Source organism: Camelus dromedarius, chromosome 6 (genome assembly GCF_036321535.1).
Source record: "Camelus dromedarius isolate mCamDro1 chromosome 6, mCamDro1.pat, whole genome shotgun sequence".
Taxonomy (NCBI): domain Eukaryota; kingdom Metazoa; phylum Chordata; class Mammalia; order Artiodactyla; family Camelidae; genus Camelus; species Camelus dromedarius.
The window spans coordinates 44,348,799-44,367,665 of NC_087441.1; the positions used below are offsets into that span (position 1 = coordinate 44,348,799).

Here is an 18,867-nt window from a genome sequence, read left to right on the forward strand (position 1 = left end):
TTTACCATATTTGCTTGATAGAGCCATTATTTTTACTAGCATCTAACCTCAACAGGGATTAAAAACTGTATTAAGAAGTTGGTTTTTCAATCCCATTTATAAGAGCATAAAAAATACTTAGGAATAATTTAACCAAGGAAGTAAAAGATCTGTACACTAAAAATTGTAAGACACTGATGGAATAAATTGAATAAGACAAGTAAATGGAAAGAGACCCAGTGATCATGGAACAGAAGAATTAATATTGTTTACAAGTCCAAAACAAGTGGTATTCACCAATGTTTAAATACCATACCATACCAAAGCCATCTACAGATTCAATGCAATCCCCATCAAAATTCTAGTGACATTTTTCACAGAAATAGAAAAAACAATTCTAAAATTCATTTGGAACCACAAAAGACCCCTAGCAGCCAAAGAAATCTTAACAAAGAACATAGCTGGAGGCATTACATTTCCTATCAAACTTTATTACAAAGCTGTAACATTTAAAACAATATTTTACTGGCATAAACAAAGACACCTAGACCAATGAAACAGAATTGAGAGCCCAGAAATAAGCCACTCATATACAGTCAACTAAAGTTGACAAGGAAGCCAAAAAGACGAATGGGGAAAGAACAGTCTCTTCAATAAATTGTGCTGGGAAAACTGGATAACAACCTGCAGAAGAATGAAATTGGACCCCTGTATGCCACTCACAAAAATAAACTCAAAATGGATTAAAGACTTAAACATAAAACTCAAAACTAAAACTACTCCAAAAAAAAAAAAAAAAAAACCCAGGAGAAAAGCTCCTTAATGTTAGTCTTACAAAGATTTTTTGGCTATGACACCAAAAGTGCAAGCAACCAAAGCAAAAATAAACAGAAAATACATCAAACTAAAAAGCTTCTGCACAGAAAAACAAACAGCAAAATAAAAAGGCAATTTACGGAATGTGAGAAAATATCTTATCTAACAGGGGTCAATATTTATTATATGCAAGGAACTCTTACAACTCAAAAAAAAGGGGAACAATCTGATTTTAAAATGGGCAAATTACTTGACTAGACACTTTTCCAAAATCCTGTGAATGGCCCAAAAGTGCATGAAAAGATGCTCAACATCACATCAGGGAAATGCAAATTGCTCTATATCTACCTGGCCTACATACTGGTCATGTCAGTGATGGTATAATACTCTATTATGTTGCTCTGCTATAATTTATTTGCTTGTTGTTCAATTATCAATATTTTGGTTGTCCCCATGTTGGTTGGTTGGTTTTGTTTGGGCCATCATAAATAAAGAAGCTATTAATATCTCTTTACAAATAGGGATTAATATTTTCTCTCATTTATTTTCTTCAGATATACTTTCATATATACTTAATGTCACATTCCTCTCTGGGAAAACTATTAATTTATAATGCAAATAGTAGTACATTGGTATTGCAGTAGCTCTTCCTATTCTGAATTCATTTTTACCTAATTTTGCTAGATTATTAACTGAAAATTAAACTGTATAATTGTTACAACTCTGTATAAAGACTGAATGAAGATTTCATTTTTATAATTCAAAATTATGAAATAAGAATATTTAAAATCCTAACTAAAATAAAGATGATTTTTATAGTGAAAATCATTATCATTTATCCATTCAAAAAGAATCTGAAAAGTACATATATGTATATGTATATGTATAACTGAATCACTTTGCTATACAACTGAAACTAACATTAAAAATCAACTACACTCAGTTTAAATTAAAAAAATAAATTTAAAAATGTATCCATTCAAAACTTCAAATATCAGATTTTTTATTGAGTTATAGTCGGTTTACAATGTTGTATCAATTTCTGGTGGTATAGCAGTTTTTCAGTCGCACATGAATATACATATATTCATTTTCATATTCTTTTTCACTGTGAGCTACTACAAGATCTTGGCTATCTTTCCCTGTGCTATACAGTATAAACTTGTTTATCTATTCTATATATACCTGTCAGTATCTATAAATCTCAAACTCCCAGTCTGTCCCTACCCACCCTCTTTCCCTCTATCAGATTTTTAAAAGGAGAAAATATCTGTATTTTTATTATTTTAGATGATAAGATTTGGCTATTTAAAAAAAGAATAATCAAAGTAGTATTGTGTCCTCTGATTCTGTTTTTAACCCTCTGGAAAGTAATATAAACATTTAAGAGACTCATGGGAACAAAACTAAGCTCAAACTTACCTAAAGTAAAAATTGCTAGATAGGTCCACATTTTGAAATATTCGTAGATACCTAAAAAAAATGATGACTATAGTTAACAACATGATGACTACAGTTACCACTGCTGTATGATATACATGGAAGTTGTTAACAGAGTAGATCGTAGGAGTTCTCATCACAAGGGAAAAAATGTTTTTTTCTTTTTGGTGTATCTATCTGAGATGCTAGATGCTAATTAAACCTATTGCAGTAATCATTTCACAATACATATAAGTCAAGCCATTATGCTCAACAACTTAAATTTATACAGTGATGTATGTCAATCATATCTCATAAAACTAGGGATTAAAAACAAAAAATCAAAGCATATTGCATTCATACAATAATATTATTTTTCACAGGTTAACATAATATGTATACACACACACACATATTAATACTTGTAAATACACTCACTGAAACTAGAGAATTCAATCCATAACTGAAGAAGGAATTTCATCTGGAGCAATTTCTATGTATCTTGATCATCGCTTCTGAGACCCTTAACTTTACAAGTTTGATCATTTCCTTACCACTGATTATTACAGAGGGAAAGTCTTGCCCTAACAATATGGGGCACCTAGACTTTGGGCAAGATAGAAGTAAACACTGTTCTTATTTTCATAATGTGCTTTATAAATGCTTTAAGGTTGGAGAGGGGAGGAACAAAAACAAGCAAAAATGTTTGTGAGTCACCATTTTAAGTTGGAAAGGTTTTTAAACTGGAAAAAAAAAAAAAGGTACAGAATAAAATACCCATCTACCTACCACATAGGATGAACAAATGTTAACATTTTTTCATATTCATTTCAACTTTTTAAAGACATTGATCACAAATGTGTACTGGATTTGTCAAATATATTTTCTATAAATATTAATATAATCATAATTTTTCCCAACAATATTTCCATGTGGTGAATTGCTCCAGCAAATTTTCTAATGTTAATACAGCCATGCATTACAGGGATAACCTCCACTTGACATTATGAAATGCATAGTATTTTATTTCCTAAAATTACCAAATATTTTCACTTAAATGCATTATTGGGTTACACAGTTTTATAAATATGTTAAAAGTTTACTTACCCAGTAATAGTCATCAGTCTACTTATAATAAGCTTTTAATATAGTTGTATCTTATTCTGGATAATGTCCACTTACCACACAACATTAATCATAAGATAAATTACGCTTTAAAGATAGTCAAATCACTATATAGAACAAAATAATTTGTTTTACTATTCTTGGCTAAAGAATCATAAAGATAGGGCTTATAAATAACATAAACCTCTTCACCTTTTCTCCATCCCTTGGATTCATATGCATTGGTATATCTGACTCACTTTTAATCAATATACTATGCCTGCCTGTAAGCTACAAGAGATACAATATTTTCAAGTTAGCATAAAACAAATGTTCCCTTTATCTGATAAATTCTATTTATCATTATCTGAAACAAATTATTTTTTTTAACCACCTTACTTCCAAATATCATCAAAGACAATGTCACAACTGTCCAGAAAACCACTATCTAAGAGGGTCTTAAGCCAGAGAGCCATACCACCTTTAAGTTTTGGTTCATGTAGCTAGAAGAACACTATAAATGGACATATTGTATTTAAAATCTAAACTGTTATCTTCCCTGAAAATTTATAAACATGACTAACTTTGTTCCATTTTAACCTTTATAATATTAAACCAATTCTAGTCTTTCTCTTTCAATTTATTGATTAATTAAATAGCCTTTCCCCACAGTTCCAAAGCTCTGATGATATCCCAAAAAAACTTTTTAAAGTTTCAAATCTATAGACGAATTGGTGGAAAAAAAGCAGTATAATGAACAGCAGTATGTCCATTACCAGTATTCACTGTTAAATCTTTCTTCTTAAATTTACACACATGTTTCCTCTCTTTAGGTACACAAGTACGTTTTATTTCTCTAAACTATCTACATTAAGTAGCAGACATAATGACACTTCAGTCATATTTTAGTATTTATCTATTATGAACAAGGACAATCTCTGAAATAACCACAATACCACACCTCAAATTTAATACTCATCCAATATCACCCAGTATACAGTCCATATGCAAACTGTCCCAATAAAGTCGTTTGTAGCTCTCTCTAGTGTGTGTGCGTGTACACGTGAATGCACACACGTTTTCATCCAGGATCCAACAGAAATTCAAGTGTTGCGTTTTGTCATGTCTGTGCTGAAATATAGAATAACTCTCTGGCCCTTCCTATGTGTGATGACACTGACATTTTTGAAGAATCCTGGCCAGTTGTCTTACAGAATGTCCCACAATACAGATTGGTCTGGTTATTTCCTCATGTTTAGATTCAACTTAAACATTTTGAGCAAGAAAATGACACAAGTAACATGTGTCCTTCATAGTGCTTCAAATCAAGAGGCAAATAATGTCAGGTTTGTCTCATTATTGGCAATGCTAAGTTTGACCATTTGGTTAAGCACATTTGTCATTTTTTTCCTCTTTGTAAATAATAAAGATACTGATGGAGTATGGTATGTTGAGTCTGAGTATCTGTTCTTCAGCAATAACCTCTCCCCTAACAGCTTTAGCAGCCACTGCTGATCTCACCCGAATCAACTGTTATAATGAAGGTTTCTCAACAGCCCTTGAACAAAAGCTGTAGCATCCCAAACCAGTACTTTACATTTTTAACATAACATTTACAATATTTTTTACTATATTTTGTTTTCTAATTGGTCTACCACATTAAAAAAAAAATTAGCAGTTACCACCAATACGTACCTAGCTTCATCAGGATGAGTAACCCGCACAGAATCGTTGGGTATATAGATCATGTTTGTATCTTCAATCTTATATATTGCGTGACCTCCAATATCTGCCATCTTCCTCCTTTTAGTTATTAACACGATATAATAGCCTTCTAGAAACCTGACAAAACCTACACAATGAAAAAAGGGGAGATACATACAATGTCCCTAAACTTAGCAATGCTTTTAGATACATGTTTAGAAGGCAAAAGACTTTTGACACATTTCCAACTTGATTACTTCTCTGTGATTTATAGCCATACACATTTTCAGTGGTCTTAGAATTATTCTCCAAAAATATCTAGACTGACATTTATCTCATTTAAAAATATTACTCCAAACAATTTTGTTTCATTCACTCCTTTACATTTAGTCTCATTCCAAATAGGACTGAGATACTTGAAGCAAAAATATATACAAGATTAAGGGGCATTGTTCAATGGATGAGAGAGTGTCAGTTCTGCAAAATGAAAAAGTTCTGGAGATCTTTGGCACAACAAGGTACACATAGTTAACACTACTGTATTGTACACTTTAAAATGGCTAAGATTGTAATTTTATGTTATGCTTTTTATATAGATAGAGGTAAAAAGTATGTCAAACAAAAACATAAATTCTCAGAAACTTATAGTACTAAGCTAACATGCACTGTCAATTTTGATGGAGGACAAAGATGAAGCATCTCCCTAGATCTGTTTGATCATGGACCCTTCTCCCCATTTTTAAAAAGAAATTAGCCAATAGATAAATGTTCTCAGGAACAAAAAATGTTGCTCAAAAAGAAGAACTTCATAGACTCTTCATTACTAGTGGTAAAACTCAATTTGAGCCAGCTCTTTAAAAAAGGAATTCATATTAAGGAAACTGAGGTGTTCCATGACACCAATGGGCACCAGTATGATTGAGCTTCAGAAAGAAACCTAGTCAAGATGCCTCTCTGACCATGTGCTACCAGCTTTTCCTTCACAGACCAGGCACCTCACTGGGTCACGTGGTGAGAAACACAGATGCTGATAGAGCTAGGCTTTACATTCAAAAGCTTCACTGGGAAGAAACAACTTTATCAAGTTCAATTCCAGATTTCCCAGGGAAGGACTAAGATTGGCCCAGTTCGGATTGGGTACCCAATCCTGGACCAACCAACTGTTGCCAAAGACTAGAGTCACTGTGCATTAAAAGTCAAGTATACAATAACTAGGTGACTTAGGTTGGGGGGGTGGTGCCAGTTCCCAGGAAAATGGTGAGGCTGAGCAAACAAAACAGCATATCCAGCAAACAGCACATCCTTCCTTCAATCTTCCACCAATATCAATTCTGCTAGTTAAGCTTTGTATGAATACTAGAGTGCTATAAAGTTACATTTTATGTCAAATCATTGGGATGCACGTGTTCTAAACCGGTGATTAAAGAAAGACCAATGTGTGTCTTTATGTTCAGTAGCTCTGAGTTCTCAGCAACATACTAGTTACCGCACAGTCTTGGCGAAACATTTTCTGGCTCCCAAAACTTTTGCTTTGAGAGTTAAAACTAACTCTCTTGGTGGTTGCGGGGAGAGGGAGGGGGACACTTCTGAAATGGTTACATGAGGGGCTCAGCAGACCCTATCCCCAGTGAAGTAACCATAACTGGTGAAAATTATAAAAACAAAACATTAAAACATTGAAAGTTTCTGGAAATTCTAATGGCATACAGCAAACAGAGAAACATTTATTCAAGAAAATCTACTAGATCTTGGAAAGAGCATCAAGTCTGTGGCATTTGAACCATAAATTGCTTCCTTTCTACACCTCTCTCAATTCAATGCAACAGAGTATCTACTCTGGGCAGGAGTCACCAAAAAGACAGTACTCCCTTCTCCATCCCCAGCTCTCAGTCCAGGGCCACGGCTTCTGCTCAGGAGGTGCAGGCCACCAGCATTTCTCATCCCTTCCAGCCTGTGTTGCAGAAGCTCTATTCCAGGAAAGCACATCTGAAATCAGGGGCTCTTTTCTTCTACCCAACTCCAACTTGCAGAGTGGAGGCTCTACCCCAGCACGACTGGTCAAGAAGACAGGATCCCTCTCCCCAGCTCACTCACCGGGTGAGTCAGACACAGTCATGTACAGCTGACTTCCTATCACAAACAATGGAGAGACCAGAAGGCTGTGGGATTATATATTCAAGGCACTGAAAGAAAAACCAACTCAAGACTCTTACAAATGACAGAACCATTTATCAAAACTAACTTTCTTGTGTGTAAATGTAGGTATGCGCTCTCTCGCTCTCACTCTCTCTCTCTCTCTCTCTCTCGCTCGCTCGCTCTCGCTCTCTCTCTCTCTCAGAGTGTTATAAAGTCTGAGCTAGGATCTTGGCGCTATACATTTTTACTGTAGAATTGGCAAATACCAATTGTCTGTGTCTGATTATTCTCAGCTGACAAAAAAAGGAAATTAGAAATTTAATATATTAACATAAATGAACCAAAATATATGAGAAAGATACCTCAAGGATTTTAGGAACCAGGCTACTGCTATTAAAACAATGAAAAATACTTATATTTTATAGATCCACAAAGCACTTCAAAAAAAAAAAAAGTTCATTTATGCTCCTCCCCACCTCTCCTTGGAGACTAGCCAAAAGTTCCCTGACTAAAACTCAGGATGTAAGGTAGGAAGGAAAAAAAGCTGATGTCAATCTCATTAAAAGCTAGTTAGGGAGTAGTTATCCTTTTAGAAGGCTAAAGTCGACAAAAGTACAAAAGTAAAGGTCTTGGAAACAGCGTAACACCCAAAAAGAGAATCTCTTTGGGTTTAAGTAATAAGTATTTCCAAGATGAAAGCGTTTCCCCTTTATTCCTGTTTTATACATTAAAACTCTCTAATAATTTCTCTTAACCTGCATTCCAAATAAATTTTAATTTTATGTTTTTAGCTCTAGATTATAAAAGGACATGCAGGATAAAATAAATAATTTTAATAAAGTAAATATACTGCACAAAAGAGACTTTTCTACCAGCACAAGCGCTTTCAGCATGTTATAAATGAGATTATTTTCTTGTTCTCTTTCAGCACCAATTGGAACCATCACTCCTTTTTAAAAGGTTCCTATCAAATACAGGCAACAGTTAAAAGGCTTCAGTTTGGTACAGACCTCGGTCAAGAGTCAGCCTATTTTTAACACACTGAAAACCAGAACAAGTTTTTTGTCTTTATTCTATGTACTTCTGATCTCAGACCAATTTCTCTGAGAGCTTCCCAGAAGCCTAGATGACAGGGGATTTCTCTCTCTCCAAGCAGAGAAGGCTGTATCATTTGAGATGGTCACCAAAAAAAGTAGGTGAAAAAGGACAGCCTGAGACATGGGGTGGTATGGACTTCTGGTGGCGGGAGAGGACCCCACCAGCCCACCAACAGGGAAGGAGGCAGAAGCCTGCTGAGGGGCACCACGTCAGCTAATCACTGTCTTAAAAGCCTTCAGGGAAAACAGTGCTCTGACAGAGAAGTATCAAACACTTCCAAAAGAGCCCCAAGTGACCCTCTGACACCAAAGCTATTGCTCCCTTACTAGGCTGAGACTCACACTTTATTGTTGTTTTCCTTATTATCTTGGATCTGCAATCTATTTTTAAGGGTGTGACTTTATATAACAACTGAGTCCATCTCAGTCTGCTGCAATGACGTTTCCTCTACCACTCCCCTTCAGTGCACTGGCAGCTTACAAGAGTATCCTCTGACAGGTGACGTAGGCAGAAAGAGGACAGAGACCTGAGGCTATGTATCAAAAGGGGCTGGATGTTCACAGAGCTGCAAGTAGCAAGGACTGCAGGCGCCAGCCACCGACTCCATCCACGCACCCAGGACCAGCTGAAACAACCTTGTGAGGGATGCTCATGATCCCATCCAGTGGCTTCTCAAACCTCCTGCTGGCTGCCAGATAACGATGGAGCAGCTCAGAAATGGGCAAGGCAGCTACAGGACTGGATCAGTCCATGTCTAAGGACCAGTGATGGTCCACGAGCTTTCAGAACCAGCCCATGAAGAGACATGTAAACAAACGGAAAATAAGGGTTCAGAAACTTGAGAGCAACTTGGGATCGCCACAACATCTGAGTTCATGATCAACAAACCCGCTGTGGACAGAGCACAGACTAGGTTGGGGCAATGCAGTCCAAGCACCAGATAAGTTACCATAGCAGGACCATGTATCGGTCTGTGACGTACTGGTGGAAAAAAAATCTGGCCCTTTGCTACAGATTGTTGAGAAGCACTGGTCTAGATTCTTATAATGGTTAATTTAATTTACAGTCTATAACAGTCCAAATATCCCAGCAAAATTACTATGCACAAATTAAGCACGCTGAAAAAGTTAAGGGAGAAAATATTTCAGTCATAGAACAGAAGATAACCATTCTAGCCCTTTCACACACTCATTTTGACAACCAGAGTATACATTTTTCAGAGATAAGCATTTTGTATTTTGCTCTGCAGTATCCCTCATTATTTCTAAGTCAGTACTAGACAAATTATAGGCTTTTATTAACTCCCTATTTATTCTTCAAAGATTCTAAGCTTGATTTGCATGGTTGAACTAGAATACATAAAGTGCATTTCCATGAAAATAATAAATGCTTATTTATTAATAAATGGTACATCACTGTGTCACTTTGCTGGTAAGCCAGTCTTATAGTGACTTCACCATTCAAGTACAGCCTCCAATCTGAGAGGCCTCTAACTGCAAGAGAAAAAATTACCACAACACCTAAAAACGCCACCTCTAAGAGAAACGTGGAGACGCAATCAGCCCTCATCCGAAGTTTATTAAAATGTTTGTGTACAAGATGAATATCTAGTAATAAACTTGGTTATCAACTGATTAAAATAAAGCTTTGGTTTTACAAGCCTAGTTATCAATATATTTAAAATGAAGCAAGGAATATTGCTGAAAGCAAATATGCCCAGAACAATGAAGAATGACTAATGTACCATAAAAACAACAGTGCAGCATCGAGAGGCCATTTAATGTAAAGGAAACTGCCCAATACGACTCCAGAACACCAAGGGAAGCTATTATTAAACAGTCCAATAACTGATCTTCACTTTGTTATATTTAATCATCAAGGAAGGAATAATTAACCCTGGCTAATGAGGCATTCAATATTACCTATACTTTAGGAAATTTTCATTAAAAAGTTGTATAAAGTATCTGCATTTCAGGGAGTAATCTTAACCTATTAAGTAACTAATTAAGCCTACTGTATTAACGTTTTATTTCCAGGTTTTTTCCCTTTGGTTTAAAATGTAAGCAACACAAAGTAGAATTTAACACATATGGAATGTACAGAATTTAAACACATGAACTCAGATGACATACACATCCATGCACACACCCACAAACACTTATCCATTTAAACACAAAAGCTCAAGGGATTTGTCAAGACTGACGTACAGAGAAGGGGCCAGTCCCACGGAGAAGAAACTCATCATACCCACCACTCTAGACCTTTCCCAGGAGCAGACTAAGACACAAAATGGACCTAAAGGGATTGTGCATGAAGAGCTATATCACCCCAAGGAAAGCAAACTTCAAATACGGCAGAATATATATAATCAAAGTCTCAACAAATATAGAGTCACCAAATAGAAAGTGCTAATCAGAAAAAAACGAACCTAAGAATGTGAAACTATACAGCATAGTTCAGTCCACATTAATTTTGTTAACATCCATAGACACCAGTCAGTCAATACTGCATGCAGTCCAGTAGGTTTAAGAAGCGGAGACAGAATTTTGTAAGTGTTTAAAAAAAAAGAAAAACAGACTTGAAATGAGGCTCGGTCAACAGGGAGGGTGAAATACAACTGCCCTCTGCTTGGCTGCCCGAGCCCCAGGCGATATGGGCTCACCCAACCACTTGCAAGCATTCCAGGGCCCATGGGCACCTTCAGGCCTCTGCTGTCGTCCCTCCTGGGGCTCTCTCCTCCCTTTCCCACATCCATCCAAATCTTGTTCCTCCTCCAGGGTCCAGCCCGAGTTTCATCTTCTCTAGGAAGTCCTTCCCGGCCAATCTACCTCTTACATAATCTCCAATACCATTTAAATTCTACTACACAGCCTGGCTCTTAATTGCAGTCTTGGGATTGTTTCCTGTGCACTGGGTTCTGTCGCCTTAGTCTAGTTATCCTAAGACCCCCTGGGACAAATCCATGGTACAGCAAAGACAGGTTTATTAACTCCCTACCACAAGGGACAACGCACCAGAGAAACAGTGGGGCATCTCAGATGCCCCCCAAGCTGGACCTCAGAGTCCTTAAAGGCCGAGGCCATTTCTATATTTGTTCATGAATAAATACAGCAAAGGGAATTACTACAGGATTGGGGGAAGAGTTTAGGTAAAATTTACACAAAGAGGCTCAAACCAAAGCAAGGCTGTATGTAAAGAGATAAGCAAGTCTGGACTGTGAAGTAGACTCAGGGTCTTGTTTCTCTGAAAACAGTAAAGTTAGCACAGCTGTGGACTCCTGTGTCCAGAAACCCCCTATCTCAAGTTCTGTGTTGGAGCTGTCAATCGAGACTGCTTCTTGGCATCAAAATGACTTAGATCATCCAGGCAAGAGGGGGATATTCTCTCTTACTGACGTAATTTTAAAGAGCAAAGTTCCTGATAGTCTGTGATCTTAGAGAACAAAATTTCTTAGTGAGTAAGACAGCAGTTGTCATTCAAAGAAGGGGGTTATGACACTTTATGCTGCAGCATGTCCTTGGGAGAAATTCCTAATTAAAAAGCCGGTTTTACCTGGATTTGATTTTCCAGCTGATGTTTACAGTCCAAGCCAATTTTTACTTTTTAGACAGCTGACTCCTAAAAGTCCAAACCATTGCTATATTTGTTTGTATCCCGTATGAAACTGAGCATAGTGCTGAGCACACAACAAATGCTGTATAAAGGCTGTCTGATATCTGATTGACGAATGATGAAGTTTTAAACAACAAAAGGCACAGAGGATGGGTCACATTTATGCTATGTAGCCTTGCAAACTATCTTCAAGTCATCCATGTGGGAAACAAAAGAGGTCACAAGAGGGAGGCACAGTTCTTACCTACAACACCAAAAGCTGAAACAGCTCGAAATAACCCGGAGGATCCTTTCTGTCCCATCTTTGTCCTGTTTCCTAGATCCAAGCGGCCAAGAAGTTCTCGCACTTCTTGTTGAGTATACACATGCTAAAAATAAGCAGATTTAATCTGTAAGGTTGGGCTCACTTTAGATTGATTATTTACCCCTAATAACAAAAACTTACCTACAAAATCAGCTATTTCATAGAGAAGTATACAGTAGTGCAAGACTAAGCTACAATTTTAAAAAGCCAACATATTCTTTCACGTTAGTAATTAAGGGTGGTTACTGGATCTCAGGTTGCTGTACCAAAAGAGGGTATCAAAACCCCATCTTCTGAACCAGAAATTCAGAGATTTAGGGGATCCACAGACAAATTTCAAAAAACCTCTAAACATCTTAAAATTGCATGCAAAGTTTTGGTTATATGTGCATTTTTATGACAAGGCCCATAGCTTTTCTTAGATCCTCAAAGAGATCCCTGATTAACCACTCCCACTCCTAAAATAAGCCAAGAATCACGACATTATATTAATAAAAACCATTGGATGGTATGAGTGTTGAGGGGAGGGACAACCATGACACCCAGTAGTACAGGAAGTCACGAAATACAGTTTATCTAAAATATTATAACACAGAAAATTGTTTTTCAAAGAGCTTAATGAAAATGAGTTCCAAACTGTGGCTACTAATGTATCTGAAAAATCAGGAATCTTCATGGATTCGGAAATTATCACAGACAGGAACTTCAGGTACAAAGGGTTAGTCAGGTGCTCTCACTTGAAAGAGTTAAAGTCAGCAGTTCAATTTCACCATATTGTATTTCTCTTTTGACGAAAAGCCTCGTGTTTTTGTGCCACCTTGAATGAAGCCTCTGTATTTTTGACTCTGGATAACATAACATGTGGATAAGAATAGCTTAACATTTCTCTAGCAAATTTTCAAGAGACCCTGCCAGTTTTAGCAGCACAGTAAGAAGTATGCAGTAGAGGAGTCCTTCCTTATTTCAAGTAGCTTCATATTAAGGCACAGTAATAAATAATCTCTTTGGTGGACACAATATTAAGAGTTATACTGAATCCTTAAAATGTCACCCCTTTAAGAAAATATATTCATTATCTTATCCAAAGAGTTTGCTTTGTAAAATAAATCAAAACGAGGGACAAAGTGTAATTCTGGCATACTTTCTGACATCAGTAATTTTGAGAAACCAGATTAGAGATTCAAATCTTAAGACAATCATGAAAAATAACTGTAATTTTTAGATGCACGATAAAAAAATATGTCACTAGAAGCTGGGAGGATATTTCATACCCTTTAAACAACAATTTCAAAGTTTCTGTTTGTATTCAGGTTTGCAAGATACTTACCCTGTCATCAATTATGACCAAATCTTTTGGTTCTGTTCTATCAATTTTCAAAACACGGTATTTTGTTTCTGCATGATTGCTCCCAACTAGAAAGTATCTCTATAAATGAAAAGAAATGTCATTAGTTTTTGAAGGCAGTTTGCCTTACACACATTTTATAATCACTTCAATTTTTTAAATTAAATATACTAATAAAGTCAGGTTACTTTTTAAAAGAAATATTTCTGTTAAGTATAACTGGCAGATTAAAAAAAGGCTAATTCTGAAAGGTCAATTTAAAAATTGAAATATTCACAGTGGTGTCATGATAACCATCAGTCTGATATTTAAAATGTACCCAGTAACCAGGTCAGATGAATTTAATTATATTATATAGAGATTAACCTAACTGATTGGAGACTGATGTTTAAACTTTGCCAGGAAGGAGCAGCTCTGGTAAGAATTAGAAAGCTCAACATATAATTAAGAATGCTTAAACAATTATAGCTATTAAAATACTGATATTTTTATCAAGTAAATCTTCACAAATTTTCTGTAGAAGACTAAAAATGACTTTAATGTAACAACTATAAAAATCTACCCCAAAGTCCTATAAAAGATTAAAATGAGTGTACTTTCCCAAATGGCTTCTTATAGATAAGCTACAGGAAATAATTAATATTCTTCCTTTCCTGAAACATTTCCTTGGGGCATTATACCTGAACACATTAGTCTTCTTAAATGAATACTGAGAACAAAATGAATAATAAAAATACAGAAAAATAATCATCCTACATTTAAAGAAAATGACTTTAAGAAAACCTGAATACGATGAATAATTTTAAAATTGTGCTTAAGAAAATAAGTAAAACTTCATTATGAAAAATAAACTATTTGAAGATACCTTGCCTCAAAAATGTCCTTTAAAGTGGCACTATCTCAACACTGCAAAAATAGAGAACACACTGCCACCATCAACTGGAACCCTACCATCTCACTGGTCACGTAAGATACAGATACACAAAGCAATTAAATAGGAAATACGATTCTGTAGATTAACGGCCAAACTGAAGTATGTAGACCAGAGGAATTCAGAGCAGGAAAGATTAGTGTTGGGTACTATAGATGCAGAAAATATCCTAGGAATTAGGACTTGAATTGAGCCTAAAAGGATGGGTAAGATTTTTTTTAAGTAAGATTTTATAACAGAAGTATATATATAACAGAAGATATGTATAACAGAAGCTGAGCACTTGGTTATATTGTTTTAATGCTAAATCTATAGTAATAGATGGGTTTTTAAATTATTAAGTATATATGTTTATAAAGGTCTGACCTAGACTTCCAGATTATAAGTAACAAGACTGTATGTTAAAAGATGATGGGTGAGCCCCGTCTTAGGAGGAAAGCCAAGCAAAATACTGAATCCCTCATCTCCTAAGGAGAGGAAGAATCTGGACGTTAGTGCCAGTTATAATGAGGTAGAAATAAAGCAATTATGGTTAAAATTCATAAACTAACTTGAGACATCCACTGACCAGGACTTGACGCACTGGGGGAGCAGCCAGAAGGGCAGGAAGACAGAGAGGAGGTCAAAGGTTCTCAGCCTGGCCGCTGCTAATTCTTCCCAGATATCCCACCCTCCACTGAGAGGACTGAGGGTAACCAACCTAGTGAATAAACCTTAGAAGGATGGTCTATAAACTAGCCATGTTTCTTAGCAGAAAAGGGACCCACCTTCTCGAGGACTTGAGGAAAAACAGCTCCCAAGAAAGGAAAAAGCAAGTGAAAGACCTGGGAGGGGGAGAAGGTTGGCATGTTTGTTAAAGGAACAAGACTAACTGAGAAAATGTTCCTAACACACCTAACAGTGAATAGTGTTCAACATAAAGAAGGCACTCAATGAGTGTTACTTCCTTTTCTCTCCTTTACCTTTGAAGATGTCAGTGTATTTGAGAAAAACATGTCACTGTATTTGAGAAAAAGACAAAAAAAAAAAAAAAAAGAGGGAAAAAAGAGATACCCCAGAGGAAAAAAAGCATGTGCAGGAGCAGAATGGAGCCCGACTGGGAAAATGCACAAATCTAACAGTAATCAGTCTTTGTCCTCAGCAGAGAAGAGCATGCAAATTAACAACCATGAATTATAGTGTGCTGCAACAGAGGTCAGAACTGGATGCGGTGACAACACAGGAAGGACCTTTAACTCATCTGGGGAGGGTCAGAGCAAGCAATCCAGAGAGGCTGGTGTCCTGCCGCTGAGTTTGACCTTTAAGGACCTCTGGACAGGAACTGATGTATGGAGCCAAGACAGGGCAAGTGACACCCACCCTTCTCCACCTGTCCCCACCAAAGCACTTTTGCTTATATCTAAATTCAGCACTTCCTTCTGGGGGTCTTGTCTCAATTTGTTTGGGGCATGTCTGCCTCCTTCCCCAATAATAAGTAGCTCAGGAGACTGGGCCTAACACCGTAACCTCTGTGGTTTTTCATTCTAGTCTAGTAACACAATATGGTTCCGCAGGTACTGGGTAAATGTTGGGTGAAAGAACAATCACTCATCACAGACTAATCACTTAACCTGCTGGGTAACTTTTTACAACGTTTACACTAACCTATCTTTTTTGGTTAAGCACACAGAAAAGGACAGCCCTTTTTTAAGTCAACCACTCAGTAAGGAGGCACATCACAGCTTTAAGACAGGTAGAAGTCTCAAGTGAAATTCCTAGAATGTTAACAGATCCCAGACAATCTAAAGATGAAATGCAGTAGGATAGTGATTTGGCAGTTTGTGGGGAAAAAAAAAAAAAAAAAAAGGCAGGTATAATACATAACTAGACAAAGGCACTATTGGCGTTTGGAGCACACACTCGGGAGGGCATGTCTACACCTCCCATATCTAGACCCCTCCATGAGTCTTCACTCCGTGAAACAGAGGAGTCAAGAGTATAATCCACAAAATTCAGAAGCAGATCCGGGAGGAGAGAAAGAAACCGAAAGCAGTACAACTATCCACATTCTCTTCTAAAGTGGTCTAAGAAACCCAAGTGTTTTACGCAGGGAAGAGCGACCTCTTGTGGAGTCAGTTAGGTGGGAAAGAAAACCACAGCGCTCAGCAGTGCACAGAATCACTCTCCTGCACTGCCCTCTGGTGGGCGGCTCACCACCGACTTTCACACCAAATCTTTGAGGTAACTCTTCTAGAAAGGCCTTATTTCTACTCAATTTTCTTTCTTTCCTGTTAAATAAATCAACTCTATAACTATGTATATTCTTAGACTTTATTACACTTTAATAGTGTGCTTCCAAATGAATCTCGGCATTTCGGGGCCTAAAAATTTCCCTGAAATACCTTTCCCTTAAATTCTTCACGGCTGATTTTTCCTAATTTTTTATTTTGAAAATGTGAAACCAACAGTAAAATTATCAGAAAAGGACAATGAAAATCCTTCACCTCAATTCACCAACTGTTAATATTTTGCTACCTTTGTTTTCTCTCTCCTTCCTTCTTGAGATAAGCTTTTTTTCTTCTGAACCATTTGAAAACGAGTAACAGGTATCATAACACATCAACCCTAAAAACTTCAGCTTGTACTTCTAAAAACAAGGACAGCCACCCACATAATCATAATACCACTGATACAATATTACTTATATACAATCCATGTTCAAATTTCCCCAAGTGCCCCTGTAATATCTTTTATAGCTGGCTTTTTAGTAATCAGAGTCAAATCAAGTATTGTGTATTGCATTTGGTTACCATGTCTTTTTAATATGTTTTAATCCAGAAATCTCCCAATCTTCCTGGCTTTCTACTGACATCATTGATGTGACCATTTACCAGTGAGTGAATGTCTCATATGTGCAAGGCACTGGAGCAGATGAGGGCAAAGATAAATTGAAGCTCTATTTTGGACATATAACTTGCTGATTGATGAGACTGGAGAAAAGGAATAATCCATCCAATTACCTTTGCTTGAGCAACTAGCTAGATGGTGGTGCTGCTTACTGATGTAGGGTTGACTGGAGAAGAAGCAGGTTTGAAGGAAAACCAAGAGTTCTGTTTACAATATGCCCCAAAGTGATCAAGTGGGAACTTCTGAGTCTGGAGCTCAGAGGAAAGATCTCAGAGGGCGTCATCAGCACATAAATGGCATTTAAAGTGAAGTCATGGGACTGGATTAACCTACTAGGGAGAATGAAGATAGAGACAGAGCAATAACAACTAAAAACTAGCGTGAGGCACTCCAAATAAAGTTATTTAGAGGATGAATACGGAGAAAGAACCTGCGGGGAAGACTGAGAGGAAGGGCCAGGGATTAGGAAAAACCCAGGACAGCTGGAGTCATCAAAGCAAAGAGAGGAGATGATTTGGAAAAGGAAGGAGCAGGCACGGCCCCATCAACTGCTGCTGAGAGGTCAGGAAAGATGAGGACAGAGGAGGGCCCAGGGGGCCTGACAACAGGTGCCTGAGTGGCCTTTCCGGGGCAGTCTCCACAATGAAGTGGGGCAAAATCCACAGCAGATGTGGGTGAAGACCAAATGGGTAGTCTTCTGGGTAAAGATGGTGGAGTGAACACCTCTGTTCCTCCAGAGAACCTTACTAAAACCATAGTAAAGTTTTTTTATGTTCATGTTTTTAGATATAAGCCCAAAGGGCAAGAGAAAGCGTGAAGCAGATAGCAGGAAGGAGGAGGAGAAGAAGAAGAAGAAGAAGAGGAGGAGGAAGAGAGGAGGAAGAGGAAAAAGAGGAAGAAGAGAAAGAAAGAAAGGAAAGAAAGAAGAGAAAGGAAAGAAAGAAAGGAAGAAAGAAAGAAAAGGAAAGAAAGAAAGGAGGAAAGAAAGAAAGGAGGAAAGAAAAGGAAGGAAGGAAGGAAGGAAACCATCTGAAGCTGAAAAGCATGCGCAAGAAAGCAGTGGGAAGTCAAGAAGCCATCCAATTTATACTACAGAACCTCCAAAGGCGTGGAAAATTGCAGCACGTCATCTCTGGAGGTAGGAGTGTAAAATTTCAGAAAACTGGAGTTAAAAGGATAGCACAAGCTTCTAAAGAGGAGGGGAAAATGCTTCAAACTACAGATCAAGAATAGAGTTAACACTGGAAATTCTCCACAGTAACACTGAAAGTGGAAGACAGGGACATAATGCCTTCAAATGTTTAAGGGGAAATTAATTTCAGTCTTTAATTCAACATTAAGCTTATTAATCAAATCTGAGGGTAGAATAAGGACATTTTCAGGCATGCATGGGCTCAAAAAATTCCTGTCCATGAACCCTGTCTCACAAAGCAACTGAAGGAGGTGCTCCACCAAAATGAGGGCATAAATCAAGAAAGAAAATGATGCAGGATCTAGGAAAATAGGGAAATCATCACAACAGAGGCTATGGGA

General features: G+C 37.1%; 1 protein-coding gene across 1 annotated transcript in view; it reads right to left on the bottom strand.

Annotated features, from left to right (window-relative positions):
• The window catches only part of FIG4 (FIG4 phosphoinositide 5-phosphatase), a 124,865-nt gene that overhangs the window by 90,031 nt on the left and 15,967 nt on the right, over positions 1-18,867 (bottom strand). Inside the window, exons 2-5 of the mRNA XM_010989594.3 lie at positions 13,500-13,598; positions 12,113-12,236; positions 5,014-5,170; positions 2,218-2,268 (exon numbers count right to left, since the gene is read on the bottom strand). Coding sequence (XP_010987896.1) covers positions 2,218-2,268; positions 5,014-5,170; positions 12,113-12,236; positions 13,500-13,598 — 431 coding nt within the window. The remainder of the gene's footprint in view (positions 1-2,217; positions 2,269-5,013; positions 5,171-12,112; positions 12,237-13,499; positions 13,599-18,867) is intronic.